Source organism: Aegilops tauschii, chromosome 2 (assembly GCF_002575655.3).
Source record: "Aegilops tauschii subsp. strangulata cultivar AL8/78 chromosome 2, Aet v6.0, whole genome shotgun sequence".
Lineage (NCBI taxonomy): Eukaryota > Viridiplantae > Streptophyta > Magnoliopsida > Poales > Poaceae > Aegilops > Aegilops tauschii.
In genome coordinates, this window is record NC_053036.3 from 458508263 (window position 1) to 458533402 (window position 25140).

The following is a 25140-nucleotide window of genomic DNA, read 5'->3' on the forward strand; positions in this document are numbered from 1 at the left end:
CCGTCGATCACGACCAGATGCGCCGCCGGCACTGCGCCTCGCGTCGCCACGCCCCACCAACCGGAGGGAGAAACGCTCCGCCGACACCGCCGTCCCTGGGTCCTGCGCGAGCTTTGCCGGCAAAGCCTCTGGTGGCGGCGCTAGGTTTTCACCCCCGAGTCGCCAGAGCTAGGCGACGCTGGGGGGGTGTGGGGGTGGAGAAAGGAACTCCGAGCAATGGGCTCTCGCCGCATGCTATGTGTGAAATTAAGATGTAGTACGTGGAGTTAATTTACATGGAATGACATTGTATGAAGTTTTTGGAAGCTGTTGTAACAGTGTGCTGTTCTCTGGATTTTCAGTGGCCTTGTTACTCCCTCCGTTCGGAATTACTTGTCTCGGAAAAAGATATATCTAAAACTAAAATACGTCTAGATACATCCATTTCTGCGACAAGTAATTACGAACGGAGGAAGTATTTATCAGCAACATCCATCGAGTTTAGGCGCAAAATTGTTTCATCTACTGTATAGTGGGAGGAGTTCTGCAACACGGGTACAGGAAGGTCAAAAACTCCAATTACTAAAAATTGGTAAAGCTTATGTGTAGTTGTACTACATACAAAGAAAATGGGGTTCAAAACCGGTTTCAGAAGCCCCTAAAAATCTTCTCTTCTATTTTGTTCAGTATAACGGTCAAAGCTTTCTTCGTGGAACAAAAAGTCGATGAATTCCACCTACAATCTTCACAATGAAGTGGAGGTTAGATCCAGGTCGCCGCTCTTCAAGCGACAGCGGCGGCGGCGGTGGCAGGAGATGCTTGCGGTTGCAGATCAATGACGCCGTGGCACCGCGAGCATAGCGTAGGATGGTCAAGGAACGACCCAACGTCCTTGGTGTAAACCCAGCAGCGCTCGCATTTCACGCCATCCGCACGAGTCGCACCGATCCAGATCTCTCCCGTGCGTGGGTCGCTGAACTTTCCCGCATAGGACACACCCAATTTGGTTTCTTCGCTCAGGGATGGGAGAATCTCCACCTGCAGAAAGACAGAGAAGAGGAGACGTCAAAACAAAATTGAATGCGGAAAGAGGGCCTCTGATTTTGAGAAAAGACAAATGCTCTACCTGAGACGTGATAAATAGGCGATGAAGAGCATCTGCATCATTGGTTGCAGAAGCCAGCTCCTTCAGTTTGGATACCGTATCAGGATTTTCAGCATGGAGATAAACCTTTGCATCCAAACTAGCGCCTATCAGCTTCCCTGTTCTAGCGCTCTCCAAAATCTTGTTCACCTCTGATCTCAACTGGTTAACAAGCAAATGCAAAATATCTGTAAGAAATCTGTGCTGAAGATATGAACTCATGTGTGGCAACAAAATATATTAAAATAATGACCATAAAATAATAATGATAATAAAAGAGCTGCAAATGTTCTAGTATCTACACCCTCTGTTCACTAACGATTGAACTTTGAACTGCGAAAACGTCTTACATTAGTTACACCCTCTGTTCACCAATGTGAAGACGTTTTGGCAGTTCAAGAGGTAGTAGCAATTAATTAACCAATTTAACAGAAATGTGTGTATTACACATCAGAAGTGGTTTCATCTGTTTCTGATCAATATGATGGAACTTGGATGTGTTGAACTGGAATGGTCCAAGTTGGAGGCACGGGTTTCATAAAACATTTATTGAAGAAAAGATGGCTGGCCTCTAGGAATACATCGGTCAAGTTATAACCTACAACTAGGGATGTAAGCAGTGTGCCACATATCACACACCCCAGTACACGTTAGTGTTAATTTTGTGGCCATAGTATGCTAATTGCATAGTTTTGCAGGACAGGGAGGGCGCCACTTGCATCCCTACCTACAACCCATATACCATGGCAAAGAAACACAACTACTAGTATATGAATGAATGCCTCTAAAGTGATACAGAAGTGTTGTGTACCTCCAGGATAACACCCAGAAAATCAACATCATCCTTTTGAACTGAGCGCCATTCTTCATTCTTATCTGGCCATTTTAGATCAAAAGCAAACTTGGCAACAGATCCATCTTCCAAGGTGTGTTGAAAGGGCAAGTTCTGCCAGATATCCTCTGCTAAGTGTGGCATAATCGGAGCAATGGCCCTAACAAGGTAGAGTAGATGTGCAGCAAGTACTGTCTGGCAGCTTTTCCTCGTGTAGCTAACTCGGCCACTGATAAGATAAGATGACATAAGTTGCATTAACAAACAACACTAGCTAGATCAATTCTAAGAACTAGGTGCAGATGGAAATGAACATTGGATGAATGTCATACCCAACATAAAGTCGGTCTTTTGCAACATCAAAATAGAAATTGGACAAACCAACGATGGCGAATCTCTGAAGGGTCTGAAATAGAGAAACATATGTCGATGTATATCTGAAGTGGACCATCCTAAGCATATGGCATCACATAATATAACAATTGTGCAACGCATGTGATCTGAAATTTTGAAAAAGAAAATTAAACAACTTCCAGAATGCAGAACGAAAACAAAGGAGTAACTGAACAAGATCATTCCACTTCCAGAAACTTTGATCATCCAAATCCAGTGAACTGCTAATCGGCAAACCATATATTCACTAAGCACACTTTGTGTTTATCAGAAATATGACCTGAATATACCAAACCAGATAAACATAGTTCCAACCATAGTTTACGCATGCACGTGCATAGAAACACGTGAACACACACGCACAGTGTAAAAAAAGGAGGAACTGGAAAGGAGAGCAAAGAAAAGTAAGTCTGAATTAGTGTGACTACGGAAAAATGTTACACACCTGATATATTTTATAGAACTGGTAATTATCATAACCATCCTTCATGGACGCCACGACATTTTCCAGTTGGAAAAGTGCATACTGGTCAATTTTCGGCAGATCACTGTAGGGCACAGAATTCTCCGGCTATAGACAGGAACATAAAAAAAGATAGGATTAGAAAAGAAGCATGCACTGAAAGGAAAGTTGTAAAAATAAATAAGAAAAAGAAACTAGAGAAACAATTAAAAATATTAACAGTGTGTAGTATTTAGCTAGGGGAGTATCATGCCATCCTTCCTATTATCTACATCTAATGAAACAATTCTCAACTCCAAGAATTATATTCACTTAATCAAAATTAGTTCAAAGCTTTGCACCGAGGAAAGAAGGAAAAAGTATATACTCTGGAGAAGTTCAGTAAAATGAGTATGGGTTCAAATTATCAGAAGGTACATTAAAATGCGTAAGAACATCTGTTGTTAGCTGGGGCATTCCAGTTATCAGAAAATGAAATGAAAATATATACTTGGCCACCTGAACTTACTTTCCAATCATGGAGATTTGCTAACAGAAAACGCATTGTGCCTCGTAGTTTCCTATACATGTCAGACATCTGGCGTAAGATTTGTGAACCAATCAACACATCTCCAGTGTAATCTACACTAGAAACCCATAGACGGAGAACATCTGCTCCATAAGGAGGCTCTTCCTGCACAAGGTTGAGACATATTTCACTCCTCAAAACTAGAAAGTAACATAAGTTTCTGTAGCAACATACCTTAGAATTTTTCCCACCAACAATCACTTTCTCAGGATCCACCACATTACCAACAGATTTGCTCATTTTGAAACCTTCTTCGTCCAATACGAAACCGTGGGTAATAACACTGGAATATGGAGCCTTTCCTGTTTGTTTAATGCAAAAAATGGAGAATGAAGAACCAATTATGTCAGTCCCCAGATTTCAGATGTCAAAAGTACTGAGATAAAAGACCGATGAGTGTTCAGATTTCCGAGTTCTCGTGAAAAATAAACAAATAAAACATAATTGATCATTGCATATGGATAATTTTCCATTTTTTAACATAAATATGAGTATACAGAAAATATAGCGAAAATGCCTTTAAAGATATCTTGTGGAATGAATAACTGTTGATGAATCACGGTGTAGACTCTTAGTGTGACGCGGTAACTTATATCTTATATAAGAAATATCTGTTCCTAAGAATGTAAGGTCGCAACAAGAAGTACTTCTGGTGATATTAAACCCGAACGAACTGCAACAAATAGGACCCATAATTACCTGTAGTAGCGATGCTGGTTAACAATGAACTCTGAAACCATCCACGATGTTGGTCTGAACCTTCAAGGTATACATCTGCAGGGAAATTAAGGCCATCTCGTTTTGCTGAAACAGCAGCCCATGAGGAGCCTGAATGAAGAGAAGATGTGGAATCAATAAATAGAAAGTGTTCTTAACAATGCTCAATCTCAAGATATTATTGAAATATGAGTGCTTTAGAGGTAAGGACTAATGTGACGTCAGGAGAAAAGGTGGCATGGAAAACCAAATAAGTCTGGAGGACTGGATACACAATAACAAGCCCAATAATGACATCAATGCAAGATTATAACGCATGACTTGGCTGGCTTGGCGATTAAAATGATGGCAGCTGTCAAGATTCACAGTGTGCGGCCACACGCGCGCGCACAGAGATCTATGGTGAACGTTTGATTTATGCATTGTCACAACTGATAACCATCACCAACGGAACTTTCTAAAATATACTATATTCTTAGCAGAACAATGAAGACAGGAACCTACCAGAGTCGAACCAAACATCCATTGTATCAGTGCCCTTGCGATACTCAGATGCTTTGTCACGATATTTCTCTGGAAGAAGTTCCTCAGTTGGCATATACCACCAGGCATCACTGCCTTTTTCTGACACTATACCTGCATAAAAAAACAAAAATATTGGCGGGCTATCATGTGATTCAAAATCCAATCAGAAGTAAAGCCAGTTTTCCTGTAAGAAGGAAAGAAGTCGAAATGGAATTAAATGCCTGAGAAAGCATGGCAAGCATAAGGTCGTTTTATAATGATTCAGAAAGTACAAGTGCAAATGGATAAAAGCTGTCATAAAGGATCACATAATGGATCTTAGAGATGTCTTTGAAAATTTCTAAACTGGACTTGGTACAGATACAGCAGCCGTATTTAGGCTCAGTTTGGGGTAGCTGAATGTGCTGCGCTGTGCTTATTTATTATATTGACAATGCGATGTGCTTATTTTATAATCTGCTGTGGGAAAATAGTCACAGAACTAGAGATAAGTTGGTTAAACAAGCATCAAAATAGGCAAAAGCTGGTTGGATAAGCTAGATTGTCATTATCCACCCGCCGCAATGTCAAACACAGTCTTAGATGAAAATACTGTAAGATATGGCACATAATTCAGTTCATATGTTGCACCAGAAAGTTAACATCTAGGAGCATTATCTAAAAATATTTGAGGGACAACTTCAAACAAGACTAGCAATTGCTTGAGAATGATGGTGTTGCAAATGCAAAGGGAGCCTAACAAAGAAGTGCAAGAAATCATAAACATCGGCATACCCTTGATATGTTCAATCGTTTTTTCGGTTATAAGAGGTTCTTGTGTGTCTACATGATAAAAAACAGGAATGGGAACTCCCCATGTTCTCTGCCGGGAAATGCACCAGTCAGAACGGCCAGAGATCATGTTAACAATCCTGTTTTCACCCTGAGGATGTTGAAACACAGGTAAGAAACAAGGTTAACTTGTCAGAAAACACCAATAGCAATTCAAGAGTATGATTAGGTGAATGCATGCTAGCATGACAAACATAGATTGCAAGGCAACACAGCAATGTTGCATGAAACCAGATATAAGGAACAAAGAAATCAATTGCCAAAGTAAAAAAAAATCAAGACAAGAAATATGCACGGAACTTAAAGCTCTTCTGCAGATACACTAGTTAAGATAAGAAATATGCACTGAGCAAACATACCAAGCACTGTTGCCAAGCGTTAAGTTTTATCACTACTAATAAGCAGATTAACAGTTCAAAGAGGTTCAGTGAGACGATAAACCAAAGGAACATAAACACGGTTGCTGATTCAAAATATAGGTACAAGAAATAAAGCAGCTAAATACCTGAGAAGGAACCCAAGTTACTCGCTTGATTGCATCCAGTGCAGCATCCCGAAAACCATCCACAGAGGCAAACCACTGTTCAGTTGCTCGGAATATGGTTGGTTCTTTCGATCTCCAGTCATAGGGGTACTTGTGTTCTGACAACCAAAAACCACAATGGGCAGACAAAGTTCTAAAAAAATCCTCGGTATTCACATGGCTTTTATACCCAAAAACTTTGTATACATATTGTCAAGTTACTCACTGTAGGGCTCTTCTAAGATAAGTGAAACATGTTCGTCCAGATACTTCACAACTGCAGCATTACCAGCTCCCAGGACAGATAAACCACTAAATTGTCCAGCTTCAGCAGTGAAGTTCCCTTCATCATCCACGGGAGAAACAATAGGAAGACCATACTTCAGACCTGTTAGGTAGTCTTCCTGACCATGGCCAGGGGCAGTGTGAACAAGGCCAGTTCCAGATTCAGTTGTTATGTAATCTCCTCCAATAACAACAGAACATTCATTGCCATTCACAGGATGTAGGTATCTGAAGGCACCAAGCATAGCATGAAAAAAAAATCAAGCACAATCATAATGAAGTTAGAAGAGCACAATAAATACCTGCAGTATTCCAAGACTGAACCAGGAAATGACTTCCGGATTACAAGCTTCACACCCCATTTGGACTCTAGAACTGAGACAAGATCAGAAGCCACGATGATAAATGGTTTCTCATTCCCAGAGCTCAAAATACTCCCAAGTTTTCGTTGCTTTCCTCCAGATGTTGACTCACTTTCCAGTAGAGACTGGAGCTCCACTACTGCATAACTAAGCTCAGGGTTCACAGCAACAACTGATACAAGAAAAGGTTTTTACACGAGTTAGTACAATCCAAAAATTAAGGAATGTTTGAAGCAAACTCGTACATGGTATGTGCAACAACCATGCAAGAGTAAGAGAGGAAACAATGCTATATTCTGATTCCATGGTACCAGTGAAATATAAAACAATGTCAATGTCAGGTGGTGGAATAAAAAACTTCAAATTTGCAATACATTACCAGTGTGGCAGTGTCCCATTGTCCATCATACAAATGCATGAAAAGAGATTTATTTTTCATGCCAACTATAAATGTGATTTTTTTTATCGGAAGCAATCAATGTGTTATGATTGGCGCTCAAGCATGTTATTTAATAGCCTTAATATTCATTTATCCTGATTATCAGTTATCTTCAAATACTGCTAGCTGATTCTACGATATTGGCATTTCATACTACTTATAGGAACTACATAGTAGCATACTGCTATAAAAAATCTCCACATGGAAATTTAATATTAATTTTCCTTGAGTTGATTTTCGTTAGACATACAGCTTAAAATCAGACAAATACTTTACTGTCATCCATTTCCCGCCATTTGAAAATTTCAAAACAGTTTAAGGTGGCTATCATGACACCCCAGTTCAGAGTGACTCGCTGGACGTTTCCATTGAATTAAAAGCAAACAAGGCATCACCTCACCAGCATTAGCAGGAATTGTCCATGGAGTAGTGGTCCATATGGCTAAGCAAACATTAGGGAGAAATTCATCTAGCAACCCAGAGTTAGACGGGCTGGTAATCTTGAATGCAGCATATATGCTTTTGGAAACGTGATTTTCCGAATACTGGAAAAGGTAAAAGGAGCATACGTAAGGAAAATCAACAGATAAATCAACAACCAAAGAAAATATAAGCACCTGTATGCCCAGAAGTTCCAATACAGCTCAAAAATACAAATAAAAAATTCTAGGATTTTCAGATTATCCACAAATAGGTCTACCAGATTGACCATATAAATTTAAGTTGCAGAACCATTGCCAGTAACGCATTGATACTATCACACATAGGTTTAGTGCAAGACTACTTTATGTAACAAGTTTTGCAAAGACGCACTAGGTTGGTTAGTAAACATAGGCATTAATCTCAACATGAAACAACTTACAAACGAAAGTTATACAGGTTGGCATGCAGCACTGTAGGGATAGAATTAACTGGATAGATAACTTTTGCTCAAAAAACTAGATAGACAACTAGTAAACTACGTCAAGCAACTTCACAAAGAGAACACAAAATAAAGCATGATTCAGCATTCAAGTCCACTTTGAAATAATTCAGAATTCTCAATTGTTTTTGCATTCTCAACAATCCCTCAATCAGCACTAGCGATTATTCATTTGCATATTTAACACTCACCTAAAGATTACTGTGTAACAAAGTGTTTCACACTAAATTAATGCAAATCGAGTAGAAAGACTAAGCATACCTCCAACTCAGCTTCTGCTAAAGCGGTACGTGAGGATGGACTCCAATGGACAGGCTTTCGTCCTCTATAGATATATCCTCTCATAACCATTTGACCAAACACTTCCAACTAGCATATCAAAACAAAAGAAAACAAGGTTGTTGCTGTCATGGTAAAATTCAATTATCAGTAAGGGCTCCTGATAAGGAATAAAAAAAACTGTCGATATTAATTATCATAACATAAAATAAAATTTATACGCCATCATATTGTCTTTATACTGGCATGGTAAACAGGTCAAAAGAACAGACAAATTAGCTACTCTAATTTGCAAGCAAGATTGAGATGCTGACAATCCAACCAAGTCATCCAACCTCCAAGGCCAAGCTCTCACTCGAGTGAACAGAATAGATACATATAGATCGGATGCATTTCCCTGACTTTTTATATAAATAGTATGAGTAACAAAGTGAAAACCTGAGCAGCTTCATATTCTGGCGACAGAGTTAGGTAAGGGTTGTCCCAATCTGCCCATATCCCGATCCGCTGCAAGCACAGTGTTATTTGTTATACAAGGAACTAAAAGCTAAAACGTTTTGAAGGCTTTCAGTGAGCAAGAAGAACATGTGGCAGGCAGGCATTAAATGACTCTGCCTTGCCTTAGAAAACTGTAAACACACCATGAAATACTGCAAAACTTAAATAAGGGCATCTGACTCACTAACCAGACCAAATTGAAACTAGAATTTAAAATGAACAAAACATTACCTTGAAAGAATTCATTTGTGCATTAACGGTCGCTTTAGCAAATTTTGCAGCCTTTTGCCTTAATTTTATAGGTGTTAGAGCATCCGATGTTGCTTTGTCCATTGACTTCAGAACTGCAGTAATGACCAACTGTTACTTGGTTAATCTAACACATGCAAAGCAGGCATGTTCCAAGTGAACCCACCCCAACAACCAAATTACCACAATCCGATAAAACATTTCAAGATGACAACATTTCCATAGGTCATATAGAGTTGAACTTACCTTTTAATTCTATCGGAAGGCCATGGCAATCCCACCCAGGAATAAAGGAAACCTTGTGATTCTGAAGCAGCTGTGCAAAAGAAGAGAGATCAAAATGATGAATAAATGGCAAATTATGGTTTCATTTGGTCCATGTTCCAAATTCATATGTGTGTACTGATAAGAATTTAGATCATACCACCACCATCAGATTGATTATTGAACAAGATGAGTTCAAAACCTTTCAACAGAAGAGAGTTGCCAGAACAACATAATAAAATTTTATAAAAATCATCATGTCATACACAATCAACTACAATGGTGTCCATCTCAAAAAAAGAAATTAGGTGACAATGAGCCAGCATATTATAAGATTTTATACAAGAAAATTTCTCATCTGGAATCTTATACCTCATAAACAATCAAAGTCTTGTATAACCTAAGCCGGCTTATCTACCATTCTAGCATGAGCAGTGGCATTTACATAGGTTCAATCTTCGTTGAACTGTCAACAGCAAGCTGAATATGCAGACTTTACCATTCGAAGATAATGGCACATGCATCAAAATACGGGGTGGCCCAGAAACTGAACTGATCCGTACCCAAAAAGAAATATGTCAATGGTTTGCAAATAAACATGTGCATACAGCTAGATGAAATTCACAGATAGCTGATACCTTGTAGCGATTTATAATATCTTTGAGGACTTTATTCAGCGCATGACCCATATGAAGATCACCATTAGCATAAGGAGGGCCATCATGAAGAGTAAATGTAGCCTAACCAAACAACCAAGAAAACCAACTAGGTCAGATGAATAGTTTAGTTTTCATTTATAGCTCTACTTGAAAAAGTAAACTCACCCCAGTATTCCTTTCAGACACCCTCTTCAGCACCTGGTTCTCCTCCCACAACTTCTGGAGCTCCGGCTCACGCATAACAGAGTTTGCTCTCAAGTCAAAAGTCGTCTTTGGGAGATCCACCGTGTGCTTATATTTCCCATCTTTTTGTTTCGTACCTAGGAAAAGCAGACAAGCTATCAGTTCCAGGTACCTCTGTGTTCTAACACCCCAAGGAGAACCAATGACTAAAGCGAGACTCAACCTGTCAAACATCGATTAACTGCTTATTTCAATTTCAAACGTTCCAGATCAAACCACTTATATCATTAAGAGCTTTTCATTTTGAAACCTATACTGTTTCCCGCCAAAAAAAGGACTACCTATACCATTAAGGATCAGTAAGTAGCTCGGTAAAAATACCTGCTAGTAATGAGATGTCTTATTGAGACTCAATGGAAGGTACTTTTATCCCCATGGCTGCACTCAGGTGTATTAAACATGGAGAGTTTTTCTAACTTTTAACTCTGAACTTCTAAGAATAGCAAAATTACTCCTTAGATCATCAAATTCCCATATTCTGGGTATATATAGCATGTAATCTCAATAGGTTTGCATCATCACAAGCACAATCACCACCGTTTGAGCACTGCTTCCACCATCCAACATCTAAAATAAGCTCACCGTGTTCTTCTAGTATTCACAAAATGAAAACCAAGATTGCTTTGATACCGAGACACCGGATGCAGAAAGCTTATATTGATGGAAGTCTTATACAGACCAAAAGGAGAACATGGTGATGAATTGTGATGAAGGCATAGACACATTAAATAAAAAATTGCATACATATTTAACTAATTACAATGAAATGATGCATAATGAGCACGAACAAGAATGACGTTTGTCAAAGAGCAACATCTACCAAGCTAAACCGACCAGATTAAGCTCGAGCTACACGCATCCACCAAGCGAACACCCCGTCAGTTCCAACTACGACCACGGGCAAATTTCACTCAAAACCCTCATCAGCACTCGATCCGAAGCTCAGGAAACTGCACTCAAATTCATTTGTCTAATCCTACTACTGCTTGTGTCCACTGGCGGAGCCAGGGGTCTTCCTTGGTATTCCACGGAATACCAATGATTTTGGCAGAAAAAATATTATATATGTATGTATTGTATATTGAAACCTGTATGCACTCCACTGAATGTATGCCTGCCTGGCCTACTCCCCTATATGCATGTACAACTAGTCGTCCTGTCACCAACCTACTAAGAGCATCTACAGCCGGACCTCTCAAACACATATTAAACGCCCGGGTAGACCGTCTGGTCACTGACCGGTCACAAAAAAGCGACCCAACCGGAGCTCTCAAACAGTGGACAAACGCCTGGGCTGACTGGCACCCCTCATATCCAGTCCAAATGTAGAGCGCATATGAGGCGGCCCGGATGCGTCCGCCACGTCTGCTCGGCCCACCGCTGGCCACCCTGACCTCACAAAATCCCCCTCCGGAGCAAACCCTAGGCTCACTTCACTCCGCTCCCTTTTCCCCAATCCGTCCAATCCCTAGTGCCGGTGACCATGTCCAGCACCGGCAGCCACTACGATGGCAGCTCTGGAGATGAGGACGAGCTGGTGCTCCGTATCGCGCTGGAGCGCTCGCGGGTCGATACGGGCGGCAGCTCCTTCTCAGGTGCGACGCCACCTGTCGCCCTTCGCCGCAGCGTCGACATCGGCGCCGGCCCTTCCCGCCCTGCGCGCGGATCTGTGAGGGCAGCCCAATCGGCGCCGCGCGCTCGACGGCCTCCTCCACCTCCGGCCGCTGCTCCGCGCGGGCAGCGGTGGGTTCTAGTGCCCGCTCCGCCGCGCGCCGCGGATGCGGACTCCGGAGTCGGAGGCACGCGCCGCCCACCGCGAGAGGCAGACGGCACGTGAGATGGGGGATGCGTGATGTTGGTGCCCGACGAGGAGTGTCTCCTCCAGTGCGCGTACCATCGGTCACTTACCACGGCGGAGACGGACGCCCGGCGCCTCCAGGGGATCGACGCGAAGCAGCTGCAGCTCGGCATTGAGCATCAACTAAGGAACTTTTTTTCTTCGAAAAGAGGCAAAAGGTTTGCCTCATTCATTAATCAAGAAGAGGAATAGAGTTTAGCATGTATTACAACACGGACTGCCACAACACCTCGAAACAACAGTAAGACACTACTCTCGCGGCATACTAAGAAAATGGGTCATATTGCAATTTCCTTTGCTGTTTTGTAATCTTTCTTAACTGTTAGAGATTATCGATATAGGTCATTGACTCATTGATGTTGCTAGCTTATTGCAAAAAAAAAATCATATCTTATATTTCTATTGCAAGGAATACCAAGGAGCAAATTCCAGGCTCCGCCACTGCTTGTGTCCCTAGTCCCTAACACCGGGTGCAACTCGCGAGCAATCCACCTCAAAAAAACTGACGCCCCATTGCAACACCAAAGACCAAACAGACGGTCACCCATTCCCCTAACCAAAAACCCCACCCTGAACCCCCTAATGACGGGAGCGAGAGACGGCTCACCATCCGCGGCCTTCTTCGCGGCCATGACGGGGCCACGGGACCGGCGCTTCGAGACCGACGACGACGGGTCGAAGAGCTCGCTCAGCCCGGTGGAGAACGGTGCCGCCCCCAACCTGCGCAGCGGGAAGGGGCATCTCTGCGTCGAGAAGACCTGCGGAAGAGCGGGGGCTCGTGAGGAATGCCTCTAGGAGGTTCGGCAGTACAAGGGAGGGGGGTGGGGGTGGGGGAGCGCTTACGCGACAGCAGGAGGCGGCGTCCATCCGACGCTGGCGCCGCCAGAGGAGCGAGCGGGCGGGCGGCCGAGCTCGCACTAGTTCCGTAGGGGAGAGGCCCTGCTACGTTCCCGTGGCACCTCCCTGCGTCTCGCCGGGATGTGGATCTCGAACCAGGAGGATTATCGCAGAGAGAGAGAGAGCCTGGAGAAGGGGAAAGAGCAGGGAGGAAGGCTTAAGATAAGGAATAATGTTCAGATACAATTCGATGCCTGACTCGGGAGCTCCTGTTCGGCGCCTTAGGGTGTGTTTGGTAGCAATGTAGCATGTATGGACCTAGCCTAATTGTTCTCATCTTATACATGCTGAGTTCATGAAGTTGTTGTTGTTTGATAATGATATATGCGCTGAGACATACTGAGCTGAGATTTTGTTTGGCATCCTGCATGTTTAGACATGCTGAACAATTTCGAATTCTGAATATTTTTTGAATGATGAACAAAATTGAAAAAATGTCAACACAAATTTAAACATATTTTGAAAATTTAAATAAAATTTGATATTCTAAACTTTTTTGGAAAATTAAAATAAATTTTGAAATTCTGTTTTTTTAATTTGAACATATTTGAAATTACGAGTTTTTTTAAATTAAACACAATTGAATATTTTATAAAAAAATAAAATTCTATTTTTTTCAAAATTCAAACAAATTTTGATTTCCTTTTGAAATTCCGAGCATTTGTGATTTTTTTAGAAAAATTGAAATTTCAAATATTTATTGAAAATTCAAACAAATTTTGAAATTATGATTTTTTTGAAAATTTTAACAATTTTGAAATTCATTTTTTTTCATTTTTTCTAAAATTCTAAAGTTTTTCGAAAATTTAAACAAATTTTGAAATTCTGATTCTTTTTGAAAAAATAAACATATCTGGACGTGGTCTGGTCGGTGGGGACAAGTGTCAGGGCCCGCATAGCTGCCTCCATGCACCCTGTCTGGGGTGCATGAGATGAGCATGGCTGAGGGCACTTTTATGCATCAGATGAGCATAGCTCAGGTGAGTCTATGCATCCTACCAAACAAGCAAAAATGGGTCGGATTGGGAACTTTTGCCCGCACGCCTCACCACATAGGCCGGCCCAGCAAACCAACAGAAAAAGAAAAACTGCGAGATAAAACGTTCATGTTTACTCGGGAGAACCGGGATTCGATCTCTGAACGGCAATGTATATGTCTACTCTCGCTAACCATTAGGAAGTGCTCAGTATGTAAGCTGGGGTGCGAAGATATATGTCATCTTCTTTTCAAATGTGAGCGTGCAAGAGCAGTATGGACGGCACTGGGAATTTACAATGACATTGCCGATGCAACACTTGTAGACAGATCGGGAGCAAGGATTATTGATTTCCTACTGTGTGATAGGTCCATTCAGAGACCATACATGGATACAATTGAACTACCTGAACTGAATGCGACAACATGCTGGTATCTTTGGTGGCAACGTCGGCAATATGTCCGAGGAGAAGAAGTGCAACCACCTCACCGTACAGCCCTGGCGATCCATGCGCTGACATTGAATTTTGTAAGAGCTGTAGGAAAGCAACCTGCTACACCACGTCTGAATGACTGGGGCAAAAAACTGTCAGGACAGATTGTTTTGAATGTTGACGCATCTTTCTCAGATGAAGATCACTCGGGTGTGTGTGGCGCGGTTGTCCGAGATCATCGAGGAGGTTTCATTGGTGCATCTACAACTGCTTTGGCATATGTTGCTGATGTAGTCTCGGCAGAAGCGGCCTCTTTACTCGAGGGACTCAAGCTTCTGCAAAGAATTGGGTGTACTAATTTTGTGGTGCAGATGGACAATATTGTGGTGGTGAATTCTCCGATTCGGAATGAAGGACACTCGATGGTGGCGGCTCCGGTTCTAGATGGCTGTCGTAATATGTTGGCGGATTTCGGGAAGGTTACTATAGAACATTGTAATAGAGAATCTAATATGGTAGCGCATGTCTTAGCTCAATGGGGACGTTCTAACCCTCCGTCTTTGTGGTTGGAAGAGCCTCCCGTTTTTATTGCTAGTTCACTAGCAGATGATGTGACTGTTATTTAAAATTAATATAGCTAGCCATAAAGGCCTTCCCGTCAAAAAAAAACCCATTAGGAAGCACTCGATTTGCTGATCAGTGGAAACAGAGCTCCTTTAACCATTCATTCAGTAAAAAAAATTAAACATATACTAGTATTATATACTCACTACAATTCTTTGAATAAAGAAAACGTAATTTTGAAAAAGCATTCACAAAAACCACGAATTGAAAGAAAAATAATTCAAAAAGGTTTGTACCAAATTGAAAAAAACGCAAAAATGGAAAAGGTTCATGAATTTTAAAAAAATTCACCGAATTTTAAGAAAGTTCATCAAATTTGAAAAAAAGTTCATCGAATTTTGAAAAAAAGTCAATGAAATTGAAAAAAGTTCATCAATTTTGAAGAAAGTTCATCAAATTTCAAAGAAAGTTCACTGAATTTTGAAAAAGGTCATCAAATTTAAAAAAAAGTTCATTGGATTTGAAAAAGAGTTCATCGAATTTGAAAAAAATTCATCGAAAATGAAAAACAGTTCATCAAAGTTGAAAAGAGTTCTTTAAATTCAAAAAAAAATCATCGAATTTGAAAAAAAATTATTAATGAAAAAAAGGTTCACTAATTTTAAAAAAGAGCGCATTAAAGAAAACAAAAAGAAGAAACAGAAAAGGATAATAAAAAAAGAAAAAGAAAAAGAAAAAATCAAACCGAACTAAAGAACAGGGAAAAAGAGAATAACCACTCAACTAGCCAAGTGTAGCCTAGTGGTTGGAACGAAGCACTCACTAGGACGTGGGCGTGGGTTCGAAACCCTGATGCCCCATCTTTTTTGCGTTTCAAAAACAACCATATGGGCGCATGCAGCGCCAAATAGGATTCGCCACCTGACTCGGCACACGCACACTGCTATAAGTACTTGCTATTACAAGCCACCTGGGCCAAGACGGCCCGACACACATTCACCCACTCATGGGCCGGGTCCAGGTTGTTTCATACCCCTCCTCTTAGGGTGTGTTCGGTTGCTGTCATCAGATAGAATATCATGGGTCCGACCCATTCCAAGAGCCCATTCCCGTGTTCAGATAGCCGAAGGGCCCAGAACCCACCAGTCCCAGAAAACCGAATATTCGTTCATTATGCGGAACCGAGGCATACCTCCAAATCGACCGGACGACACGGAACGAGCCCTCGTCCCTCGTTCCCTTCGCACGCAGCCCTATCCTCTCGCGACTCCCCCGTCTCAGTGCCGCCACCCTCCCGCATCTCTCCCTCTCTCGATCTGCCACTTCCATCCCTCTCCAGCGTCGGCTTCCCTCTCCTCCCTGTCGTCTCTCCCCAGTGATGGCGCACATCTGCGGCTTGGCGGCGACCTAGGACCGGGTGGAGACCTACCTGGCAGCGGCGACGAACAAGCGGGGCGACTACCTGGTAGCGGGACGACAGGAGAGGAAGGAGCGACTGGAGGTGCGGCTGCGGCGTCTGGATTGGCGGCTAGCAGTGGAGTCAAGGAACAACTCGCCCTCGACTGTTCAACATCAGCATGTTGCCGCCGGCGCAATTGTACTCACCCATTCCCAGGTTGCCATGGACATCGGCAATCCTTGCCATGCAATCTTTAGTTGTGTGCGGGTATGCCCCCCCACTTGCACCAAACGAGATTGGAGCACCTGAGCTGGTCGGGACGCGTGCTCGAGCACGCAATGCAGAGATTCTGAAGAATCACCTGAATTGGAGGGAGGAGCCGCTGGTTTGAGCAGTGAGACATGCACCAGTGGGAGAATTTTCCTAGACTCCGGCAAGGCCAACCGGTACACCACCTCACCAATGCGAGCAACAATCTGATACGGTCTGAAATACTTGAAACCCAGTTTGTGGTTCGATCGTCAAACGACTGATTGTTGCACATAGGGCTGCAGCTTCAGGAATGCCCAATCACCCACCTTGAACTGACGATCAGAGCGTTTAGTGTCTTCCTGAGCCTTCATACGTTGTTGAGCGCGCAGTAGATGCTCCCTGATTAAGCCTTGCATCAGATTTCTCTCAGCTAACCAAGTTGACAGGTCAGACTTGAGTGAGCTCTGTAGGATGTTAACTCCCAGATGACGTGGTTGGTAGCCATACAAAACTTGAAATGGAGTTATGCCCAGTGTTGAATTGTAGTTCGTATTGTACCAATATTCTGCCTGGGGCAGCCACTCTGCCCATTTCTTAGGAGTTGAATGGACCATGCATCTCAGAAACGTCTCCAAACATTGGTTCGGCTTCTCCGTTTGGCCATCCGTCTCGGGATGACTAGGCGAGCTCATATTCATGGTAGTGTCAGTCAGTCTGCACAGTTCTTGCCAAAGAGTACATGTAAAAATAGGATCCCTGTCAGTTACCAGCACCTTGGGTAGGCCATGCAGCCGATAGACATGATCCACATAGAGTTGTGCTACTTGTAGTGCGGTGAAAGGATGTGACAGAGGTAAAAAGTGACCATATTTGCTAAACTTGTCGATCACCACCAGGATAGTGTCAAATGACTTACTCTTTGGTAACCCACCAATGAAATCCATGCTGACCAAATTCCAGGCCTCTCTAGGTATGGGAAGAGGACTGAGTAACCCAGGTTTCTTAATATGTTCAGATTTAGCCTGCTGACACACAGTGCAGCTTTGCACATAAGTCTGGATGGCCTGTTTCATGGCAGGCCAAGCAAATAAGGCCTTAATTCTCTGATATGTGCCTTGGAATCCTGAGTGGCCCCCAATTCCACTATTATGTAGTGCTAGCATGATGGCCTGATGTGCTTCAGTATTATGTCCCAACCAAATTATGATCTTATCGAATGATCCCATTGTGCAGGACATAGCCTTTGTCATTGCTGCCAAAGAGAGCCAATTCTTGGAGAAGTTCCTTGTCTGCTGAGTGAATTTGATATCCTTTAGCAACCACTGAAAGAAACTTAGGAGTGCAAAAGGAAATTGCAGAGAGTTCCATGGGAGCAGGTGGTCTGGAGAGAGCATCAGCTGCATTGTTGTCCAAGCCTTTCTTGTATACAATAGTGTACTGCAGTCCAAGCAGTTTGAGAAATGCTTTCTGGTGCATAGGACTGGACATTTTCTAATCTTGCAAGTGAACTAAGCTTCTGTGATCTATAGAGATAGTGAATGGAGCATGCTGCAAATATGATTTCCACTTTTCCACAGCTAGTAATATAGCTAAACACTCTTTTCCGTAAGTGGAAAATGCCTGAGATTTAGGACCAAGAGCTTTACTGAGATAGGAGATCGGATGACCTTGTTACATCAACACAGCGTCAATGCCACTGTTACTGGCATATGTTTCCACAGTAAATTCTTTTTTGAAATCTGGTAGGGCCAACACCGGAGCTGTGGCCAAAGCTTCCTTCAAATGCAGAAAAGCAGCTTGAGTAGTTGGTGTCCAAGCAAACAACACATCCTTCTTCAGTAGGTCAGATAGACTTCTGCTAATGATTCCATAGTTTTTAATAAATCTCCTGTAATACCCAGTAAGTCCAAGGAATCCTATGATATCTCTTGCATTAGTGGGTACTGGCCACTCCTGGACAACTCTGACTTTGGAAGGATCTGTTTGAACTCCCTTGCCACTAATCACATGACCTAGATATTCTAATGTTGACTGAGCAAAGGTGCACTTAGAGTATTTCACAAACAACTGATTTTGCTGTAGGATTGTAAACACCCCTTCCAAATGTGCTAGATGTCTTTCCAAGGGTTTCACTGAATATGAGGATATCATCCATGAAAATCAATACACACTTCCTTAACAAATGTGCAAAGTGTGCATTCATTGCAGCTTGAAAGGTAGCTGGTGCATTGGTAAGCCTAAATGGCATAACCTTGAACTGATGAACTCATATAGACCATGATGGGTTTTAAAGGTTGTTTTGTATTCTTCACCCTCCACTAATCTTATTTGATGGTAACCAGCCTTGAGGTCTAATTTTGTGAAGTAAGTTGCTCCTGCTAACTCATCCAGGAGCTCTTCAACTACAGGCATATGATACTTGTGTTGCATAGTAACTGAATTGAGCTGTCTATAATCCACACAAAAACGCCAACTCCCATCCTTTCTGACTAGCAACACAGAAGAGGCGAATGGGCTGGTACTCTCTTGTACGACCCTTTGTTGGAGCATAGTAGAGATTTGTTGCTCTGTTTCACTCTTTTACATAGGATTGTACCTATAGGGTTTTGTGTTGACGGGTTTGGCTCCTGGTAACAGGGGAATATTGTGATCAAATGACCTGTGCGGGGGCGACGTGTCAGGTGTATGGAACAACTGCTTATGTTTGTCCAGGATGGATTAAACTGCAGGAGGTATATGGTCTTGAGTTGCTGGGGCTTCTACAATGTGACACGGCTGAATTACTTGTTCCACATCTCTAGTATTGAGCAAACCCTGTAGGTGCTTCCCTGAAATGGTTGTGCAAGAGGTAAGCTTGTCTCTGACCCCCCACAAGGTAATTCTCACACCCTGGTACTTAAACCTCATAACTTTTTTTTCTCCAGTCCGCCCACATGGGGCTCATTGTCTCCAGCCACTACATCCCCAAGATAATGTCATATGTGCCAAGAGGAAGCACTTTCAGAGAGGTGTTAAAGGAGTTGTTCTAACAGAACCATTGAAGGTTTGGAACCTGTTTATTGCACTGTAATGTTCCTCCATTAGCAACAGTGACCTTGGCTGCAGCAATTTCCTCCACTGGACAGTGTAACTATTGTACCAGATCTGCACTTATAAAATTTGTGGAGCTGCCCGAGTCAACCAGAATAAGGAACTGTCTTTTGCCACCTGGCCGGTCGATGGCGAGGTCGGTTCTGCTATGGGCGCGACAATGGCGGCATCGGGGGATAAGGGGATTGGCGAGCGAGGGGAGAGGGGAGGGGGAGTGGTCGGTGAGGCTGCAGTGTGGAGCCGTCTTGGTTGGGCCATTTTTGCGTGAGGAGGTGGGTCGTCGTGGTTCGATCACTTTGTGAGGAGGGGAGCTACTGGGCTAGGCCTCGCTGTAGAGGTCAACTTGGGCTCTCTTAGCTGTTTGACATGGCAGCGACCCGTCGCTGAAGGAACAAGCTGGGCTGGCCCACGTGCGCGGAACGACCAGCCTGATTTCGGTTTCGTTTTTTTCATACTTTTATGTTTATATTTTTTGCATTCTTTTTTTACTTTTGTTTATACTTTAAAATATTCTAAATATATATTACAAAAAACACTATTCAAAAAACATTTGAAAAGTGTTGAACATGTATTTGCAAAAAATGTTGATCATGTCTATAAAAATGTTAAACATTTATTTGAAAAATGTTGAAACAGGTAGTTGAAAATATGTTGAACAAGTGTTTGAAAAAATGTTGAACAAGTATTTGAAAAAATGTCGATCAAGTATATAAAAATGTTGAACAGGTATTTGAAAAATATTGAACAGGTATTTAAAAAATGTTGAATAGGTATTTGAAAAAATGTTAAAACAGTATCTGAAACAATGTAGAACAAATATTTTTAAAAATGTTGATCATGTATATAAAAATGTTGAACAAGTATTTAAAAATGTTGAACAAGTATTTGAAAAATGTTGAACAAGTATATAAGAAAATGTAGAATGAAAAAAAGAAACAAAATAAACCAAAGGAAAAATGTTGACCATGTATTCAAAAAATGTTAACTTTGTATTTGAAAAATGTGTATAGAAAAAATGTTGTACACATATTAGGAAAATGTTAAATTTGTATTAAAAAGTGTTAAAATAGTATTAGAAAAATGTAGTTGACATATAAAAAATGTAGAATGAAAACAAAAAGAAACAAACAAAACTAAAAAAGGAAAAGGAAACAAACAAAATAAACTAAAAGAAGAAAAAGGAAAAAACTTAAGAAGCAAATGCAAAAAACTGAAAAATAAACGGAGAAGAAGAAAAAAAATGAAAAAAAAATGGGGAAAACTGAATAAAGCAGAAAAAACGGTGGAGAACATTGACTCTTTCCATTAAGTAGGTCGCGCCCTAGACGACGTCAGTAATTCAAGTCAGGGCGCAGTGGCTAGCGCGGTAATCTCCTATCGAGGAGACCCTGGTTCGATCGCCTATTGCGCTTCCAATTCGTGTGGTATTTTTACGCGCGCGTATAGCTCGAATGGGCCGGCCCAATGCGACTCGACGAAGAAAATCCTTCAGCGAGAGCAAAGTACCGCCTCGCGTAATGCGAGAAATAGCTCTCGCGGTTTGACAAGCTCCCGTGTCCACTTGGCACAGTAAATTCCAAAGCCCACTTGGGCTTGGCTGCATGAAAACATCTTTCAAAGCCCACTTTCCACGCATAAATTCATCTTGAGGCACATCCGGGATTTTGGAAGAGTGAAAGCATAAGAGATCTCCAGCAGCAATAGTGGCAAACCAGCAGCAAGCCCCTCCATGTTGGATACCACCGCCGTTTGGATCGTAAAAATAAAGGTGGATGGCGTAGTTGCAAGGAACCAGAATGATGGCTCCTTTAGTGCGGTGTGCAGGGACTCGTCCGGGCTCTACTTGGGATCATTAGTCATCGGAGTAAAAGGTATAATAGACCCACGGACGATGGAAATGAAAGTACTAGTTATCGACTAGAGGGTGGTGAATAGGCGATTCTAATGAAAATCTTCAAAACACGAGGTCTTTGAAGACAAACAAGCAATTGAACATATGTGATATGCAGCGGAAGATAAACTACACTAGACATGCTATAGTCAAGTAAGCAAAATAGTGAAAGCACGAAGACTAATAGCAGCTAGGAAGTTCGGATCGAAATGGAAGACAGTATGAAGCCAAACAAGTAATAGTATTCGCACAGTGAAGTTAAACAGATCAGTCAAGCAAGCAATGACTTCACGAAGACAAACTGAAATGTAAAGAAGGTGTGGGATAGAACCAGTAGCTTGGTGAAGACAAGGATTTGGTAGACCAGTTTCAGTTGCTGTGGCAACTGTATGTCTGGTTAGGGAGGCTGAGATTGAACTTAGAAGACCACGTCTTCACCTTATTCCCCTTGAGCTAAGGACACCCAGTTCTCGCCCAATCACTCTGGTAAGTCTTCAAGGTAGACTTCCAAACCTTCACAGACTTCGTTCACCGGCGGTCCACGATGACTCTTGGATCCTCAGAACATGACGCCTAACCGGCTGGAGGATGCACAGTCCTCAAGTGTAACAAGTCTTCAGGTCACGCGGACAGAAAGACTTTAGTGATGCCTAACACTCTTTGGCTCTGAGTGTTTTGGGCTTTGTCCTCGCAAGGATCTCTCTCTCTCAAAGGCTTCGGAGGTGGGTTGCTCTCAAACGACAAAAGTCGTGCACTAACTCTGAGCAGCCACCAATTTATGGTGTAGGGGGTGGGCTATTTATAGCCAAGAGGCAACCCGACATGATATGTCTGAAATGACCCTGGGTCACTAAGGAACCGACACATGTCCAACGGTTGGATTTCAAACACACGCGGCAGCTTGGCTTGGGCTACGAGCAAGGTTGACTCATCCAACTCTGCATAAGATTTGCTCTCATTGTCTTCGCTTGAAGACATAGGATTTTGCTAGAGCATCACGTCAGTCTTCTGACTTTGTTCACTTGGACCCACTTAACAGTACGGTGGTTCCTATGACTCAATAAAGAAGAAAAGGAAACTACGAAAGAAACTATGTCTTCGCACTCCATAGTCTTCAAGTGAATGTCTTCACACGTCATTGTATTCAACGTGAATGTCTTAACGAGCCACCATTGTCTTGAATGTCTTCATACATTTTTAGGGGTCATCTCTGGTAGGAAAACCGAATCAATGAGGGACTTCTACCTGTGTTATCCTGCAATTCTCACAAACACATTAGTCCCTCAACTACGTTTGTCGTCAATACTCCAAAACCAACTAGGGGTGGCACTAGATGCACTTACAATCTCCCCCTTTTTGGTGATTGATGACAAACTAGTTGAAGTTTTCAACAGGGATAGAAATATGTGAAAGTTAAAGTACGTGGTCATTGGCTTCATAAGTTGAGAGAGGCTCCCCCTGAAGATGTGCATATAAATGTTTTGCTTTTCAATGCAAATACACATGGCAGATTTTGCTTTGTGGAGATCCTCTTCAACACATGAAGAAAATTCATCATGCATATACAAATGTATTGAAGATAATGAGATGCATAATGAGAAATGGGCGTCTGCAGAATGACTTCATGCAGGATTTATCATCGCATCATAAGGTAGCAGCAAGAGTAGCAGACGACCATCAGGTTTAAGTGTTACAACTCAAAAACCAAATAGTTCAAGAATGAGAGTTGTAAAAACTTAGGCAAAAATAAGTGATGACCCACAAGTATAGGGGATCAATTGTACCTATTTTCTATAAGTAAGAGTGTCGAACCCAACGAGGAGCAGAAGGAAATGACAAGTGGTTTTCAGCAAGGTAATGTCTGCAAGTGCTGAAATTGTAAGTAACAGAGTAGTTTGATAGCAAGATAATTTGTGACGAGCAAGTAATGATAGTAGTAACAAAAGTGCAGCAAGGTACCCAATCCTTTTGAGGCAAAGGACATGCCAAAACGGTCTCTTATAGTAAGCAAAGCGTTCTTGAGGGTACACGGGAATTTCATCTAGTCACTTTCACCATGTTGATTCGATTTGTGTTCGCTACTTTGATAATTTGATATGTGGGTGGACCGGTGCTTAGGTGTTGTTCATACTTGAACAAACCTCCTACTTATGATTAACCCCCTCGCAAGCATCCGCAACTACGAGAAAAGTATTAATAATAAATTCTAACCATAGCATTAAACTTTTGGATCCAATCGGTCCCTTACGGAATAGCACATAAACTAGGGTTTAAGCTTTTGTCACTCTCGAAACCCATCATCTAATAACTACTCCACAATGAATTCCCTTAGGCCCAAATATGGTGAAGTGTCATGTAGTCGACGTTCACATGACACCACTAAGGGAATCACAACATACATACTATCAAAATATCGAACACATATCAAGTTCACATGATTACTTGCAACATGATTTCTCCCGTGACCTCAAGAACAAAAGTAACTACTCACAAATGATAATCATGCTCAAGATCAGAGGGGTATTAAATAGCATATTGGATCTGAACATATAAGCTTCCACCAAATAAACCATATAGTAATCAACTACAAGATGTAATCAACACTACTAGTCACCCACAAGCACCAATCTATAGTTCCGGTACGGAGATTGAACACAAGAGATGAACTAGGGTTTGAGAGGAGATGATGCTATTGAAGATATTGATGGAGGTTGCCCTCCCCAAGATGGGTGAGTTGTTGGTGATGATGATGACGATGATGATTTCCCCCTCCGGGAGGGAAGTTCCCCCGGCGGAATCGCTCCACCGGAGGGCAAAAGTGCTCCTGTCCCCAGTTCCGCCTCGAGACGGCGATGCTCTGTCCCGAAAGTCCTCTACTTATTTTTTCTAGGTCAAAATGACTTATATACCAAAAGATGGGCACCGGAGGTGGGCCTCGGTGAGCACAACCCACCAGGGCGCGCCTGGGCTCCCTGGCGCACCCAGGTGGGTTGTGCCCACCTGGTGGGCCCCCTCTGGTACTTATTGGCTCCAATATTCCTCATTTATTCCATAAAAAATCTCCGTAAAGTTTCAGCTTGTTTGGAGTTGTGCAGAATAGGTGGCCTGACGTAGCTTTTCCAGGTCCAGATTTCCAGCTGCCGGAATTCTCCCTCTTTGTGTGTACCTTGCATATTATGAGAGAAAAGGCATTAGAATTACTCCAAAAAGCATTATTATGCATAAAAACATCATAAATAACAGTAGGAAAACATGATGCAAAATGGACGTATCAACTCCCCCAAGCTTAGACCTCGCTTGTCCTCAAGCGAAAACCGAAATCGAAAAACATGTCCACATGCTTAGAGAGAGAGAGGCGTCGATAAAAACAAAATACGGACATAGAAGCATCATGTAGATTATTATAAAAGCAACAAAATTAAACATAAAACTTTTATCATAGACTTCCCATGAATAAGTGACAATGCATCACACTATCGAAGTATAAAGCATAAACTCTATTAGAAACCAACAAACTATGTTCTCAGTGAACTTTGCAACTACAACTCATCATCTTTTCAGGAAGGGTCACGTATCGGAGCCTTTAGGCAAGTCCACATACTCA

General features: G+C 42.1%; 1 protein-coding gene across 7 annotated transcripts; it reads right to left on the reverse strand.

Moving 5' to 3' along the window:
• Window positions 1-479: 479 nt before the first annotated feature.
• On the reverse strand, window positions 480-13180 carry LOC109758074 (isoleucine--tRNA ligase, chloroplastic/mitochondrial). 7 transcript variants are annotated; one of them, XM_073508791.1, is made up of 23 exons: window positions 12877-13051; window positions 12641-12791; window positions 10098-10252; window positions 9912-10013; window positions 9773-9820; window positions 9256-9325; window positions 8992-9104; window positions 8701-8769; window positions 8245-8352; window positions 7462-7606; window positions 6563-6794; window positions 6202-6488; window positions 5958-6094; window positions 5396-5543; window positions 4601-4732; window positions 4079-4207; window positions 3554-3681; window positions 3320-3484; window positions 2794-2919; window positions 2288-2361; window positions 1935-2184; window positions 1106-1285; window positions 480-1017 (listed from the first exon to the last, which is right to left on the reverse strand). In XM_073508791.1, exons 5-23 carry the CDS (start codon window positions 9791-9793, stop codon window positions 763-765), a joined length of 2769 nt encoding a protein of 922 aa, XP_073364892.1. In that variant the 5' UTR covers window positions 9794-9820; window positions 9912-10013; window positions 10098-10252; window positions 12641-12791; window positions 12877-13051; the 3' UTR covers window positions 480-762. The 7 variants fall into 7 exon arrangements, with proteins under 7 accessions (XP_073364892.1, XP_073364891.1, XP_020172505.3 ...); XM_073508790.1 differs by having other exon boundaries at window positions 9773-9825; XM_020316916.4 differs by lacking the exon at window positions 9773-9820 and having other exon boundaries at window positions 12877-13180.
• Between the last annotated feature and the right edge of the window lie 11960 nt (window positions 13181-25140).